Below are 14,365 nucleotides of genomic sequence, written 5' to 3' on the forward strand. Positions count from 1 at the left end.
TTTGGCGAGTATTTTGTTTATTTTATTTTTTTTATCGTATTGTAAGTGGAATTGCCTTCTGAATTTCCTTCTTGATTGTTCATTGTTAATGTGTAGAAACACAGTTGATTTTTTGCCTTTTGATTTTATATCATGTAATTTTTCTGAGTTCGTTATTCCTTTTTTTTAAGTTGTTTTCTGTTTTATTTTTATTGATTTATTTGGTTGTGCTGGGTTTTAGTTGTAGCTCTCTGGCTCCTTAGTTGCAGCTTGCATGTGGGAACTAGTTCCGTGAGCAGGGCTCGAACCTGGGCCCCTGCGTTGGGAATGTGAAGTCTTAAGCACTGGGCCACCAGGGAAGTCCCCTGAGTTCAGTATTTCTAACAGGTTTTTTTTGCTGAATCTTCAGGGTGTTCTACATATTAGATCATGTTGCTTTTCTTTTTCTTTTAAGAGGGTATTAAACTGTTTATTGATTACACATAATAAATGATACGCAAGCTTCATTCACATCTGTAGCTTTATCTGATTCCATAATTCAATTTAGATATATTGCATAGGATGTTCCAACAATCATATTAATAACCAAAAAATTCCATGACTTTGTCTGGGTGACCCTTTTAACCGTGAACTCCAGGTCACAACACAGTAACTGTCAGTTCAACTACATCACTGTTTCTGAAGAAAATAGCTTTTGCACCAAAGCAGGTTGTAAATAAATTTCAAATAGAACCTGGCATCACCCTGAAATAAATTTCAAATAGAACCTGGCATCACACTGTTGGGGTGGTTTAGCAAAATGGCTTCAGTAGACTAACTTTACACAGCACATTTTAAAAAAGACATTTATTCAGCGTCATGATCAGACTATTACATTTAGCAATCAGCAGCATGGGTGCAAAACAAAAAAAATCTACATTAAAACCCTTACTTGCAATGCTTTACACTTTCCACAGAACAGAAACTAAAATAACCTGTTATACAACTAGTCACAAATACAGTCTTGGAGTTTTTCTTGCCAGTGCACATGAGTATTGTCTAAAACATGTCTTCTTTGTAGCAGCCAGGCCCTGCCACCACTGTGCTTGGCTGAGTTCACAAATCTGTTGTAACCTGTAGTTTCCCTGTCCCTTCTCTGGCTCCCCTTTCCTGCTAAGCTTTGTTTCCTGGCAGTAATTAAAACCTCCCACCACTGCCATAGCCACTGCTGCTGCTGGAATCGTCATAACCACCGCGGTTTTGTCATTTGGCCAAGTATTGACTTCCACCACCATAGGGGCCAGAACTTCTGCCACCAAAGTTTCCTCCTTTCATGGGTCCAAGATGTGCAGATTGATTGTTGTAATTGCCAAAATCATTGTAGCTTCCACCACCTCCAGAATTGCTTCCATCAGTACCAAATCCATTATAGCCATCCCCACTGCCACCATAGCCACCACCACCATGGCTGCCACCAAAGCCACCTCGACCACTGAAGTTTCCTCCACCACCAAAGTTGTCATTCCCACCAAAACCACCTCTGTGACTACCACTGAAGTTTCCAGAACCACTTCAACCTCTTTGGCTGGATGAAGCACGAGCCAGCTCTTGCTTATATTAGATTGGGCTTTTCTTACTTCACAGCTGTGGTCATTCACAGTGTTGTGTTTCTGAATGACGGTCTTGTCCACGAAGTCATGGTCATCTAAGGATATGAAAGCAACGCCTGTCTTTGTACCACTGCCTCGGTCAGTCATGATTTGAGTCACTTCAGCTTTTGCACACTGTTCAAAACAGTGTCTTAGGTGATGTTCCTCAGTATCTTTAATGCCACCAACAAAAATCTTTTTCACAGTTAAGTGGGCACCGGGTCTTTGAGAATCCTAACATGAGAAACATTAAGTTAACTTATATTTGCAAAACCTATTCCCAAGTTAAGAATATCAAGTCTCTTACCCCCGCCAAATGTTAAGTCCCCTTAGTGACACACTTCCAAATGACGAATGGGTGGGAAAAAAAAATTGCTTACTTCTCTTGAGCTGGCCCTCTTTGGTTCCACAACGCTTCCACCCACCTTGTGTGGCCTTGCATTCATGGCCACATCCAGCTCCTCCATAGTGGCATGTGTGACACACCCGAAGCCTCTGGAGCGCTTGGTATTTGCATCCCTCATTACCACACAGTCTGTGAGCGTTCCCCATTGCTCAGAGTGGCTCCTCAGACTCTCGTTGGTTGTTTCAAAGCTCAGACCTCTGGTGAAGAGCTTCCGCTGCTGTGCCGTCTCTTTGGGAGGCTCAGACTTAGACATGACGGCAGTGGACGGGGGAGGCAGCAACGATGCTTACTTGGTGGTGTCCACAGGCAGAAAGGAAGCCATGTCCTTTTTCAGCAGTGATAATTTTGCTTCCTTTTGTTATTGGGATTCCTTCTGTCTCTTTTTCTGCTGCCTATGTATTCTTGCTAAGGACTTCCAGTAATTTGGTTTTAGAAATAGTGCAGGTATCCTTGTCTTACTCCTGATCTTCCTGACCACCAGGGAAGTCCCAGGACCTGTTGTTGTAGTTATTTCCATTTTCTCTTTCCCTCCTTTATTTAAATTTAATTAACTTATAGTGTAAATTTAACATGTACAGTGTGATGCTTTGGTGTACACTTGTATTGAAAAATGATTACCTCAGTAGGTTTCTTAACACACTCATCCACTCACTTAATTACAGTATTTTTGTGTGTGATGAGAACAGTTATACTGTCTTAACCACTTTTACTTATTTATCACAGTATTGGTAGGTATAATCATCATACTGTATATTTGATTCCAAGACCCTTTCCACTTGTAACTGAAACTGTGTTCTTTTGATTAATATCTCCCCATTCTACCAACTCCCACCCCTTACTCCCAGTTTCTATTAATTTTGCTCTTTTTTTAAGTAATTGATTCCATAGATAAGTGTGATCATTCAGTATTAGTCTTTCTGACTTAATTTACTGACCAAATGTTCTCAGTATCCAACCATGTTTATATAGATAGCCAGATTTCCTCCTTTTTAATGACTGAATAATATTACATTGTGTATATCTGCCAGATTTTTTTTGTCCATTCGTCTGTTAGACACTTAATTGTTGTCTTGCCTTGGCTATTTTTAATACTGATGTAATGAATGTTGGAGTGCAGAAATCTTTTCAAGACAGTGATTTCATATAGCAGTTCGTGCATTATATGATTAAAAAAAATATTTTGAAGAACCTTAAATTGTTTTCCATGGTGGCTGCACAAATTTACATTCCCCAAGACAGGTTCTAGAGTCATATTTCCTCCCCATTCTCAGCACTTGTCATCTCTGGTCTTCCTCCCTCCCTCTCTCCTCCCTTCCTTCCTCTCAACCAATAGGTAGCATTTATTTTATTTTTAAATTTTATTGATTGATTGAGTTGGGTCTTCGTTGCTGTGCATGGGCTTTCTCTAATTGTGGCAGTTGGGGGCTACTCTTTGTTGCATTGTATGGGCTTCTCACTGCGGTGACTTTTCTTGCTGCAGAGAATGGGCTTTAGGCACATGAGCTTCAGTAGTTGTGGCACGCGGGCTTAGTTACTCTGCGGCATGTGGGATCTGCCCAGAGCAGGGATTGAAGCCATGTCCCTTGAATTGACAGGTGGATTCTTAACCGCTGTGCCAACAGGAAAGTCCCCCATCTCTGGTCTTTTTGTTGACAGGTATAAGGTGATATCTTATTGTGCTTTTGATTTGTATTTCTCCTGAGGGCACCTCTAAGAATTGGGAGACTTCCTCTAGTACAGTATCAATGCAGTGTAAGAAAGAACTTGGGAGTTGAAGGCCAACAAACTGTTATGAACTTTCTTATACTTTTTTTTGGTTTAGTGGTTTGGGGATAGACAGTTTCTTGGATGCTATAGGTTTTTTTTTTACTGGTTTGTAGAGTTTTCCCAAAGGTTTTTTTGTTTGTTTATTGTTTTTAATTTGGTTTCTTCGTGGATCATTTGAGTGCCTGTGGTTTACTGTTAGCTGTTTTGCTGACATCACTCCTCATGGTTTTGTCTTTTGTTGCAGAATTTGTGTTGAGAAATTTAATGATATTATTTCCAGTAATTAGGGAGGCTAGCTAAAGGAACACTGTCATGTTTAATAATAGGGAGTGTTATCATAAACATTTTCTATACCCAAATCAGTACATTTCTTTTTTATAAAGCATGTTATGTAATTAATATTTTAGTTAGTAACCTTTTTTTTGTTTGTTTACTTATTTAACGAATGTGTTTCTGTCCTTAAATTGCTGACACTTAGGCGAACACCTTCTTCTTGCTTTGTTTTCCCACACAAACTCTGCTCGTCCAATCAGGAGATCTTCATTCTGAAATCACGGTCTCCCTACTTTATGGCATGTGTGCATATGGAATAATCATCCATCTCCTTTTGTCGGCCTTTTTCTGGATTTTCCTTCTGCTTTCTTTCTGCTAAGAACATTATTGCACAATCTCCTGGAATATTATGTATGTTTTCTATGAGTATATGCATGGAACTGGGACTTATGGAATATTGTTTGATTTATTACGTAGCAAGTAGTGTAAGAGATGTAAAGCGACTTTCTCCCTACAACAATTAAACCTCTTTTGTTTCTGTCTCATGCTGATGATATGAGGGTGAGTCAAAATTATCCACATTCTGGCTGTGTGACCAACAGAAGTGTTAATATGACACACCATCGTATAATTCCCATAGTTAAAAATGAGACTAGTATGCTACTTGCTGAACGAATTCTTTTCTTTTAAGGTCAGTATTTTAGTTGCCCTCTTACAGTTGTATTTGTAGAGATATGCAGTCACCAGCTGTGCTCCCACATGTGCATATACCCTGTGCTCCGCTCAGGCCCCTTCGCAGTTCTGACCTCAAGTGGTACCTTGAATGGAAAGAGTGTTATTTCCTAACACTTCAAGTTATTCTCAGGAACTTCTGAATTTCCACAGCACTTTTTTCACCCATATCCCCACCTTCCACATCACTCACACTGTAAATTGACCCCTCTTCATCCATTGAACAACTTTCTCAGGACATGGCCTAAATCACTATGTGCAGCTGTGTTGAATCAGAAACTATTTCCAGAAGGGATGGCTAAGTAGCCTTTTTTTTTTTGAATAATTTTTATTGGAATATTGTTGCTTTACAATGTTGTGTTAGCCTCTGCTGCACAACAGAGTGAATCAGCCATACACATACAGATATCCCCTCCCTTTTGGACTTCCCTCCCATTTAGGTCACCACAGTGCATTAGGTAGAGTTCCCTGTGCTATGCAGTATGTTCCCATCAGTTGTCTATTTCATACATAGTATCAATAATGTATATGTTTCAATCCCAGTCCTGAAAAGTTTTATTAGTTACACTGCACACTTCTTGTATTTCTCTTGACATTTTCTTTCTGAACTCCTACTATTGTTGTAATATATTGTAATCTGTCCCGCCTGGGTGGGTGGTCATGCTTAAGAATAAATTTTCTCAGTCTGTAGGTCCAGGTTCAAATCCTAATGTCCTCACTACTTTCTGTGTCAATTGGGTTAATATACACAAAACTGTCATTCCACTTTCTTTACTTTAAAAATTGTGATACTTTCCCTCAAGCCTTTTAAGAGAAATCAGTACTGTTAGATGGTTTGGAATAGTGCATATTTTGTCATAAAGAATCAGAAGTTGCTTTTGTACAAAAGGAAATATTAGGGAATTTCCCAGTGGTCCAGTGGTTGGGACTGTGTGCTCACACTGCCAAGGGCCCAGTTTCAGTCCCTAGTCAGGGAACTAAGATGCCGCAAGCTAGGTAGCATGGTGCCAAAAAAAAAAAAAATCAGTATATTGTTATGTTTATTATGACCCCCCCTTTTTTTTGAATTTTATATTGTATGACTTCCTTTTGGAATTTGTACTCAAAAATATTGCGTGTGACCGTAGTTAAATAAATTCACAAATTGCTCCCTCTTCATTACCTATATGTTGGAGCCATTGAACAGGATAGTTGAGGGCACTGCACAGGTAGAGAATCACTCTTTTTATTGACTGTTAGTATAATTAGAGAATATTTCATTTTTAACATTTGATTTACAGATGATGGTCTTTCTGAATGCTTTATGCATCTTCATGAGTACATAGTTTTATAGAAGATGTTTAGAAAAATAAGAAAAAAACTGTTGTATCAAATTCTTCATTTTCTCTATGCTATATTTGTATCCCAATTCTAAACTGCCACTCATTTAGATAATTCATTAGATAAACTAGTTTTCAATGATTTACAATAAATTGTCTCTGTTTTTTAGCATTCATTTATGTATAATAAGTATGCAGCATATATATATATAGTATAAATTTCTTTTCTCCTCAGTTGTGGGGCAGAAGTATGTTTGCTATTAATTGGTATGTGCTTTGGCATTCTGACGAAAACAGACATTTTTTGATAGCCAGCAGAAGTTTTTCCAATAGAAATGTTTTTGTCATAGATTATTTGAATGTAGGGTGCCCTAAAATTAAGTAGAATTACCTCTGTTCGCTTTATTGTTAGTAAAGAATCATTCCTTTTGTATTCCTAAAGATTTTACTGTCATGGTTGGGAAGCTTCATAACTCTGTGTAAGTACTAGTTTTAATGTAATATCATTTATTTACCATGAAACATTTACATATGAACTGGGATGAATAGGATACTTATGGTTCTTTATATCTTGTAGATATCTCTCATGTACATGTGATCAAGAAATTAAAACTAAATGCAAACATTGATAGCGGAGAAGTATTCCAGACCATGATGTTGGGAAGACGTGAAAGGAATGAAATCAAACAGTTTTACCTCAGGGGAATCCAGCACAAAAACAACTTTGAGTCTCAGCCAAGAGATAAGGAAAGAAATTACAAAGGAAAGCCTATAACCCATAACGAAAATCTCACTGATAAGAGAGATCAGCATGGTGGAAGTATTGCAGGAATCAAGCCTATTGGAAACAGGCTTGCGTTAAGCTTTCGGGATGAACTGCGTATTATTAAAATTGAAGAGGAAACTAATGAATGTAATCAAGCTGACAAGAGTTTCAGCAGTAGTGCCTCATTCTCACCCCTTCAAAGAATTTCTCCTAGTATCCAAACCAGCATTTCTAATTCACATGGGAATGATTTTATGTATCCTTCAGTACTGACACAAGACCAGCAAGAGCACAGGGAAATACCTTACAAATGTAATCAGTGTGGCAGAACATTTCATCGGGTCTTAAACCTCACTCAACATCAGATGATCCATATAGGAGAGAAAATATATAATTGTGATGTATGTTGCAAAGTCTTTAGTCAAAATTCAGACCTTGCAATTCACCAAAGAAATCATACTGGAGTGAAACCTTACAAATATAACGAGTGTGGCAAAACCCTTAATCATGGCTCACATTTCACTGGACATCAGATAGTCTGTACAGAAGAGAACTTATATAGATGTAATGTATGTGAAAAAGTGTTTAGTCAAAGTGCATACCTTGCAGTTCATCAAAGAGTTCATACTGGAGATAAATCTTACAAATGTAGTGAATGTGGTAAGGTCTTTAGTCAAAATTCATCCCTTGCAAAACATTGGAGAATTCACACTGGAGAGAAACCTTACAAATGTATTGAGTGTGGCAAGGCCTTTAGTCAAAAAGGAAACCTTGCAAATCATTGGAGAATTCATACTGGAGAGAAACCTTACAAATGTAATGAGTGTGGCAAGGCCTTTAGTCAAAAAGGACAGCTTGCAAATCATCAGAGAATTCATACTGGAGAGAAACCTTACAAATGTCATGAGTGTGGCAAGGTCTTCAGTGAGAGGTCAACCCTTTTCTGTCATCAGAGAATTCATACTGGAGAGAAACCTTACAAATGTAATGAGTGTGGCAAGACCTTTTATTTTGGCTCACACCTCATACAGCATCAAATCATCCATTCAGGAGATAAACCATATCAATGTGATGTATGTGGGAAAGTCTTTGGTCAAAATTCATACCTTGCGGTTCATCGGAGAATTCATACTGGAGAGAAACCTTACCAATGTAAAGACTGTGGCAAGATCTTTAATCACAGCTCAAACCTCAGGAGACATCAAATAATCCATACAGGACAGAAATTATGTAAATGTGATATATGTGGCAGAGGCTTTAGTTATAATTCAGACCTTGCAATTCACCGGAGAGTTCATACTGGAGAGAAACCTTATAAATGTAATGAGTGTGGCAAGGTCTTCAATCGGAATTCAAGTCTTGTAATTCATCAGAGAATCCATACTGGAGAGAAACCTTACAGATATAACGAGTGTGGCAAAACCCTTAGTCATGGCTCACACCTCACTGGACATCAGATAGTCCATACAGAAGAGAACTTACATAATGTATGTGAAAAAGTGTTTACTCAAGTTTCATACCTTGCACTTCATCAGAGACTTCCTACTGGAGATAAACCTTACAAATGTAGTGAATGTGGTAAGGTCTTTACTCGTAATTCCAAGCTTGCAGCACATTGGAGAGTTCATACTGGAGAGAAACCTTACAAATGTAATGAGTGTGGCAAAGTCTTTAGTGAGAGTTCAACTCTTGTCCGTCATCAGAGAATTCATACTGGAGAGAAACCTTACAAATGTAATGAGTGTGGCAAGGTCTTTAGTGAGAGATCAACCCTTGTCTATCATCAGAGAATTCATACTGGAGAGAAACCTTACAGATGTAATGAGTGTGGCAGCTGCTTTAGTCGAAAGGCATACCTTGCAAAGCATCAGAGTGTTCATAGGAAAGAGAACCCATGCAAAAGTAAAGACTACTGAAAAGCCCTTACTCAGATCTCAACCCTCACTACACATCAGGTAATAAATACAGTATGTTAAAACTTATGACATGATTTTGGGAATTCCTTGGCGGTCCAGTGTTGAGGACTCTGCACTTTCACTGCTATGGGCCCAGTTCGAATACCTGGTCAGGGAACTAACATCCCACAAGCCCCTTGGTGTGGCCAAAAAAAGCAAAAAACAAACAAAAAACCCCTCACAAATTTTGATAAGATGTATATATGGCAGGAAGAAGGACATGTACAAATGGCCCATTATGTTCACCGTGTTAACATTTAATTATTTCAGTTTTCTTGAAAAAGCTAAATTACTGTTTATATCTTTCAGCCTGAAGTTTGAAGTCTGTTCATCTTATGCCTTCATTACAGGCCTTTCATGATGGTCTCTGGGAAGAAATCAACAAGATGAAGATGCCACCTTCATCTTATGAAGGTGTGTTTCCTTCGCATCATGTTCCTTGGAAAAGCAAGAACCCTGAATTACCAGATTGAACTGGGAAGGGCAGAGAATAACGTAAAACTGAAATAATGTAAAACAATGACATGATTCATACTCATTATGTTCAGGTAGCTCGTCTGTAGATCAGCCACAGTGGGTTATAGGACAATGCTCTACCAACTGACATCGAACAGAGCAGGAAGAACCATAAGGAACTGGTCTTTTCTTGAGAGTGACAGGTCACTAGGGACTGAATATGTGGTAGGAACAGTACACAAGAAAAGTGGGTCATTTTCTCCATTGCATGGCAACAGGTGTTTTGTTTTTTTTTTTAATTTTATTTATTATTTTTGGGGGGGTACACCAAGTTCAATCAACTGTTTTTATACACATATCCCTGTATTCCCTCCCTTCCTTGACTCCCCCCCCCCCCAGTCCCCTCCACCCTCCCCGCACCAGTCCTCTAAGGCATCTTCCATCCTCAAGTTGAACTCCCTTTGTTATACAACTTCCCACTGGCTATCTATTTTACAGTTGGTAGTATATATATGTCTGTGCTATTCTCTCGCTTCGTCTCAGCTTTCCCTTCACCCCCCGCCCCCTCCCAAACCTTGAGTTCTCCAGTCCATTCTCTGTATCTGTGTCCTTGTTTTTGTCACTGAATTCATCAGCACCATTTTTAGATTCTGTATATGAGTTAGCATACAATATTTGTCTTTCTCTTTCTGACTTACTTCACTCTGTATGACAGACTGTAGTTCTATCCACCTCATGACATATAGCTCCATCTCATCCCTTTTTATAGCTGAGTAATATTCCATTGTATATATATGCCACATCTTCTTTATCCATTCATATGTTGATGGGCATTTAGGTTGCTTCCATGTCCTGGCTATTGTAAATAGTGCTGCAATAAACATTATGGTACACGTTTCTTTTGGGATTATGGTTTTCTTTGGGTATATGCCCAGAAGTGGGATTACTGGATCATATGGTAGTTCTATTTGTAGTTTTTTAAGGAACCTCCAAATTGTTTTCCATAGTGGCTGTACCAACTTACATTCCCACCAACAGTGCAGGAGAGTTCCCTTTTCTCCACACCCTCTCCAACATTTGTTGTTTCCAGATTTTGTGATGATGGCCATTCTGATTGGTGTGAGGTGATACCTCATTGTGGCTTTGGGCAACAGGTGTTTTATGCATGTATGTTTAACGACAAATTAGTCTTATTTGGGAGAATTGAATGGAGAGTAGTTTACATGCGACGAAGATTTAATTATGGGTTGAGGCTTGTTAGAGGAGAAGCTTAGGGTTTGAACTTTCAGTTTCTATCAAAGGAGGGCCTTTTAATCATCTTGTCCAGATAGGCTTGTGGAGATCTCATCCACACGGATGAACCTGAATGTGAGTGGCAGGGCGGAATTAAGAAAATTCACACAAGAATTTAGGAGAGCATGGGGTCGGGACTCAAGACCAAGCAAGTCAAGAGTCCCGAGCTCTGATTCCCATAGCATATTTATTGAGAAAGATCATAAGCATTCTAGGAGAGACTGGATTATAAATCATGATAATGGACATCACAAGGCATATGCTTCAATTAGAGATAAAAGCAGAACACCTTGTTTTTTATGACTACTAGAGGAGATAGTTAATCTTTAACTCAGAGCTGGAGGCTGGAGCCATTGGCCTGTATGACTGCTTTATCTCAATCAGTTTTCCTTGAGACTAGTTCTGCTTTCAGAACTGCTTGCAGCTAGGTAGCAGGTCATGCCCTCTCAGGATTGTTACTCCAAGTCAGTGTCCTCTCTGGTTCTCTACATAGGCTGAATAGGAAAAGGATTTCCTGAGGATTAAAAGGTGTCAATAGTCAAATATCGAAAAATAGCGTCAGACTGTTTAATAAAACACTGAATGCTTACTCTTGAAATTCCTGATTTCTTGCTTTGGAAAACCACTCCCTTCCTTCCTTCTCTTCCTTCCTTCCTGCCTTCCTTCCTGCCTCCCTCCCTCCCTCCCTCCCTCCCTTCCTTCCTTCCTCCCTCCCTCCCTTGTCTTAGTTTTGGCAGCCAGGCTCAATTGTGGCACAAGAACTCTAGTTTCAGCATGCACATGGGATCTAATTACCTGAACAGGGATGGAACTCATGCTACCAGGGAAGTCCCCCGTTTTCTTTTAAATACATTTTTTTCTTCAGCATTATTTTTTTCCCTCCAGACATATTCCATTTTTACACCAAGGGATGTATAAATCTGTGAGTGTTTTCAGACTCTTGTGACATGAATATGAACAACTCAGTGACTTTTAAAAAGTAGGTGCACTATGAACATGATAAAAGAGTATTCCTTTAAGTGTTCGAGTTAATGAACTACCTGGAAGGGCAAGATGCTGAGATGTGGCTATGGTAAAATGCTTGAAAATCGAGTTTGTGGAGATGAACAAGCATGCAGTGAACTGAATGAAATTATAAGGATAAATAAGAAAGAGCTCAAGATTCCAAGCACAGTTTTGTGACAGTGAGACAATCTCCATTCCAAAATGCTTGCAAACCATTCTGTCTCTTCTCAGTGACTGGTTTTCACATTCAGAGCTAGTGGATTTTGCAGAGAAAATAAGATTTGGGTTACTTGTATATACAGTGACAACTGACACCCAATATCCTCCACTTAGAATTTGACCCTGACCAAAATTAAAATATTTTCTCTGGGTATTTATTCTCATTTCACAATTGAAGGGTTGTAGGACGAAGTGAAGTTTATAACCATTCAGTTGCATCACAGCAAGTGGCTAAATCAGGAAATGAATCCACGTTGTCTGACTTCAAAGAGAAATCTCTTAATCATGGTGATACGCTAACAAGGCCAATTATTTCTATCCTTCAGCTACTCAACATCCGTAGTTAATTTTGTATCTGTTACCTTTTTTCTTAAATTCTGAAAGTTTCATCCATTTAAAAATTTTCTTTAATTCAGATGGAGTTCATCAATTCTTATCAGTTAATCTGTTACCATTTTTAAATGACTTAACTTCATATATAATATAATTGTGCTTATGGTAGCTTCCTATTATGGCCATACAAACATATCTCTTCTTATTGCACTTTGCTTTATTGTGTTTCACAGATAGGGTGTTTTTTAACAAATTGAAGGTTTATGGCAACCATGCCTAGAGTAAGTGTTTGGCACCATTTTTCTGACTGGATTTAGTCACGTCTTGTCTCTGTCCCGTCTCTGTCCCATTTTGATGATTCTTGCAATACTTCAAACATTTTCTTTATATTTATTATGTTCTCTATCATCAGTGATCTTGAGGTCACTAAGTTTTTTGTTTACTCATTTACCACACCACTCCGTGAATGGGAAACTCCTGCTGCCCTGCTGCCAAAGGAGAAGCCTGTGAATGGGTTTTATTCGATCGTTTTCTTGTGGCACAGGTTGTTAAACACAGTACTTCATGAAGCAGTTGACAGGGCTGAGGTGCAGGGAGGAATAGGACTTGGGGCAGGTTGTTCGAGGTGTATTTCTAGGGGAGCTGCCCCACGGAATATTCCATGATGATGCCCCACAGACAAAGCACCAAGTGCGGGTGCAGGCAGTGAGCATGGGCCATTGCCTGAGGCATGTACCTTCATTAGGTTCCATGCATGAAGTGTTTTGGGTTCTTGGGTTCAGGCTGCATTTGTCAGTTCAAACTAAAAAGGACAGGAATTGGTAAGCTTCCTTGCTGGAAGAGTGTCTCATCCAAAGAATCAGGGGTGAGCCCTGGGTGACGGGAAAATGGTTATCACAAGGGCAGCTGTGCGAGTCATATCAGGAACTTCAACTTACTGTGAAAATAAAAAACAAAAAAGACTCTGAGCTCACAATGCAGGGGCCCCGGGTTCGATCCCTGCTCAGGGAATGAGATCCAGCATAGCTGTCCCAGTTAAGATTTCCAGTGCTACAACAAAGGAGCCCACCTGCTGAAACTAAAGACCAAATCAATCAATAAATAAACATTAAAAAAAAAAGTAAATAGCTAAAATATGTTACAATTGTAAAATAAAAGCAAAGGTTCTAATTACATTATTTTTAGTTATATTTTACTTGTATAATATGCCATAAATGTTTTTGTCAAGATATTTGATGGAAATTATTAAGTGTAGAATAGGATAAGTATTTTAAATAATAACGCCTCATCAAATGAATACAAAGTTTCTCTTGTTTGCTTTCTCTTTTTATTGTGTCTGTGAAATGACATGCTAACTAAACTTACAGTTCTAATCATTTCACAAGATATGTAAGTCAGAGAACTCTGTAATACGCCTTTACTATATCTCAACTATTTCTCTGTTAAAATCTGGGGGAAATGTGGTATTAAAAGGCAAAAAGCAAAACCAACAAATAATTTGCCTAAAAAAATAAAAGAATACTACACTGTATTGCTCTTTTTATAGCCATGGTTAGTGCCCGAAAGTATCACATGCCTTAGTCCACCAGTCTCAGACCCCAGGTCTAGTCCCTCATTGTCTGGAAATGAGCAGTGTTGAGTTTGGCCTCCTGATTGAATAGTGGATAGAAACAGAATGTCTTTTCTGTAGAGTTTGAGTATGAAAAAGCCCATTCTGCACAAATAGACTTCTGTAATTATATCATTTTAGTTTGTATTAAAAGAGAAGCACACCTCTTCTTTCCTTAAACAGCTTATCTTAATTCTAACTGCTAGAAATGTTCCTGGCTCCAGTCACCAATCCACAGCAACCTCTTGGAGACCCAAGTTTCCAGAGCTCTGAATTCCTCCAGCCTCAGCCTCAGAATCAGGACTTGAGAGCAACCTCTTGGCGGAGGATGGGGGAGTGGTGGGATGGGAAGCTTTTTATTTAAGCCGTTTTTTTGTTTTGTTTTGTTTTTTTGCACATGGGCTTAGTTGCTCCACGGCATGTGGGATCTTCCTGGAGCAGGGATCAAACCCGTGTCCTTTGCATTGGCAGGCGGATTCTTAACCACTGCGCCACCTAGGAAGCCCGAGCCGTTTTTAATTTAAGACGAGACGTCTTACTTTTGAGGTCGGTGATCTGCCCACCTCCCTCCTCCCAGCCCCGCCCCGCTCCCCGCCCCGCTCCCCGCCCCAGCACCGAACTTTCC

At 39.2% G+C, this 14,365-nt stretch overlaps 1 protein-coding gene and 1 pseudogene across 8 annotated transcripts in view; one reads left to right on the plus strand and one right to left on the minus strand.

Moving 5' to 3' along the window:
• LOC130838286 (zinc finger protein 665-like) overlaps window positions 1–13,915 on the plus strand; it is a 31,917-nt gene extending 18,002 nt beyond the window's left edge. For 4 of the 8 annotated variants that reach the window (XM_057711147.1, XM_057711149.1, XM_057711154.1 and 1 more), the window contains 3 exons: window positions 6,547–6,583; window positions 6,682–8,825; window positions 9,176–13,915. In XM_057711147.1, the coding sequence (XP_057567130.1) occupies window positions 6,547–6,583; window positions 6,682–8,786 (2,142 nt within the window). In that variant the 3' untranslated portion in view covers window positions 8,787–8,825; window positions 9,176–13,915. Of the gene's footprint in view, window positions 1–6,546; window positions 6,584–6,681; window positions 8,826–9,134 lie in introns of all 8 variants that reach the window. The other 4 variants (XM_057711150.1, XM_057711151.1, XM_057711153.1 and 1 more) reach the window with 2 other exon arrangements.
• On the minus strand, window positions 1,156–2,266 carry LOC130838290 (heterogeneous nuclear ribonucleoprotein A1-like; annotated as a pseudogene).
• Window positions 13,916–14,365: the final 450 nt, after the last annotated feature.

The sequence above is a fragment of the Hippopotamus amphibius genome, chromosome 16 (assembly GCF_030028045.1).
Source record: "Hippopotamus amphibius kiboko isolate mHipAmp2 chromosome 16, mHipAmp2.hap2, whole genome shotgun sequence".
Taxonomy (NCBI): Eukaryota; Metazoa; Chordata; class Mammalia; order Artiodactyla; family Hippopotamidae; genus Hippopotamus; species Hippopotamus amphibius.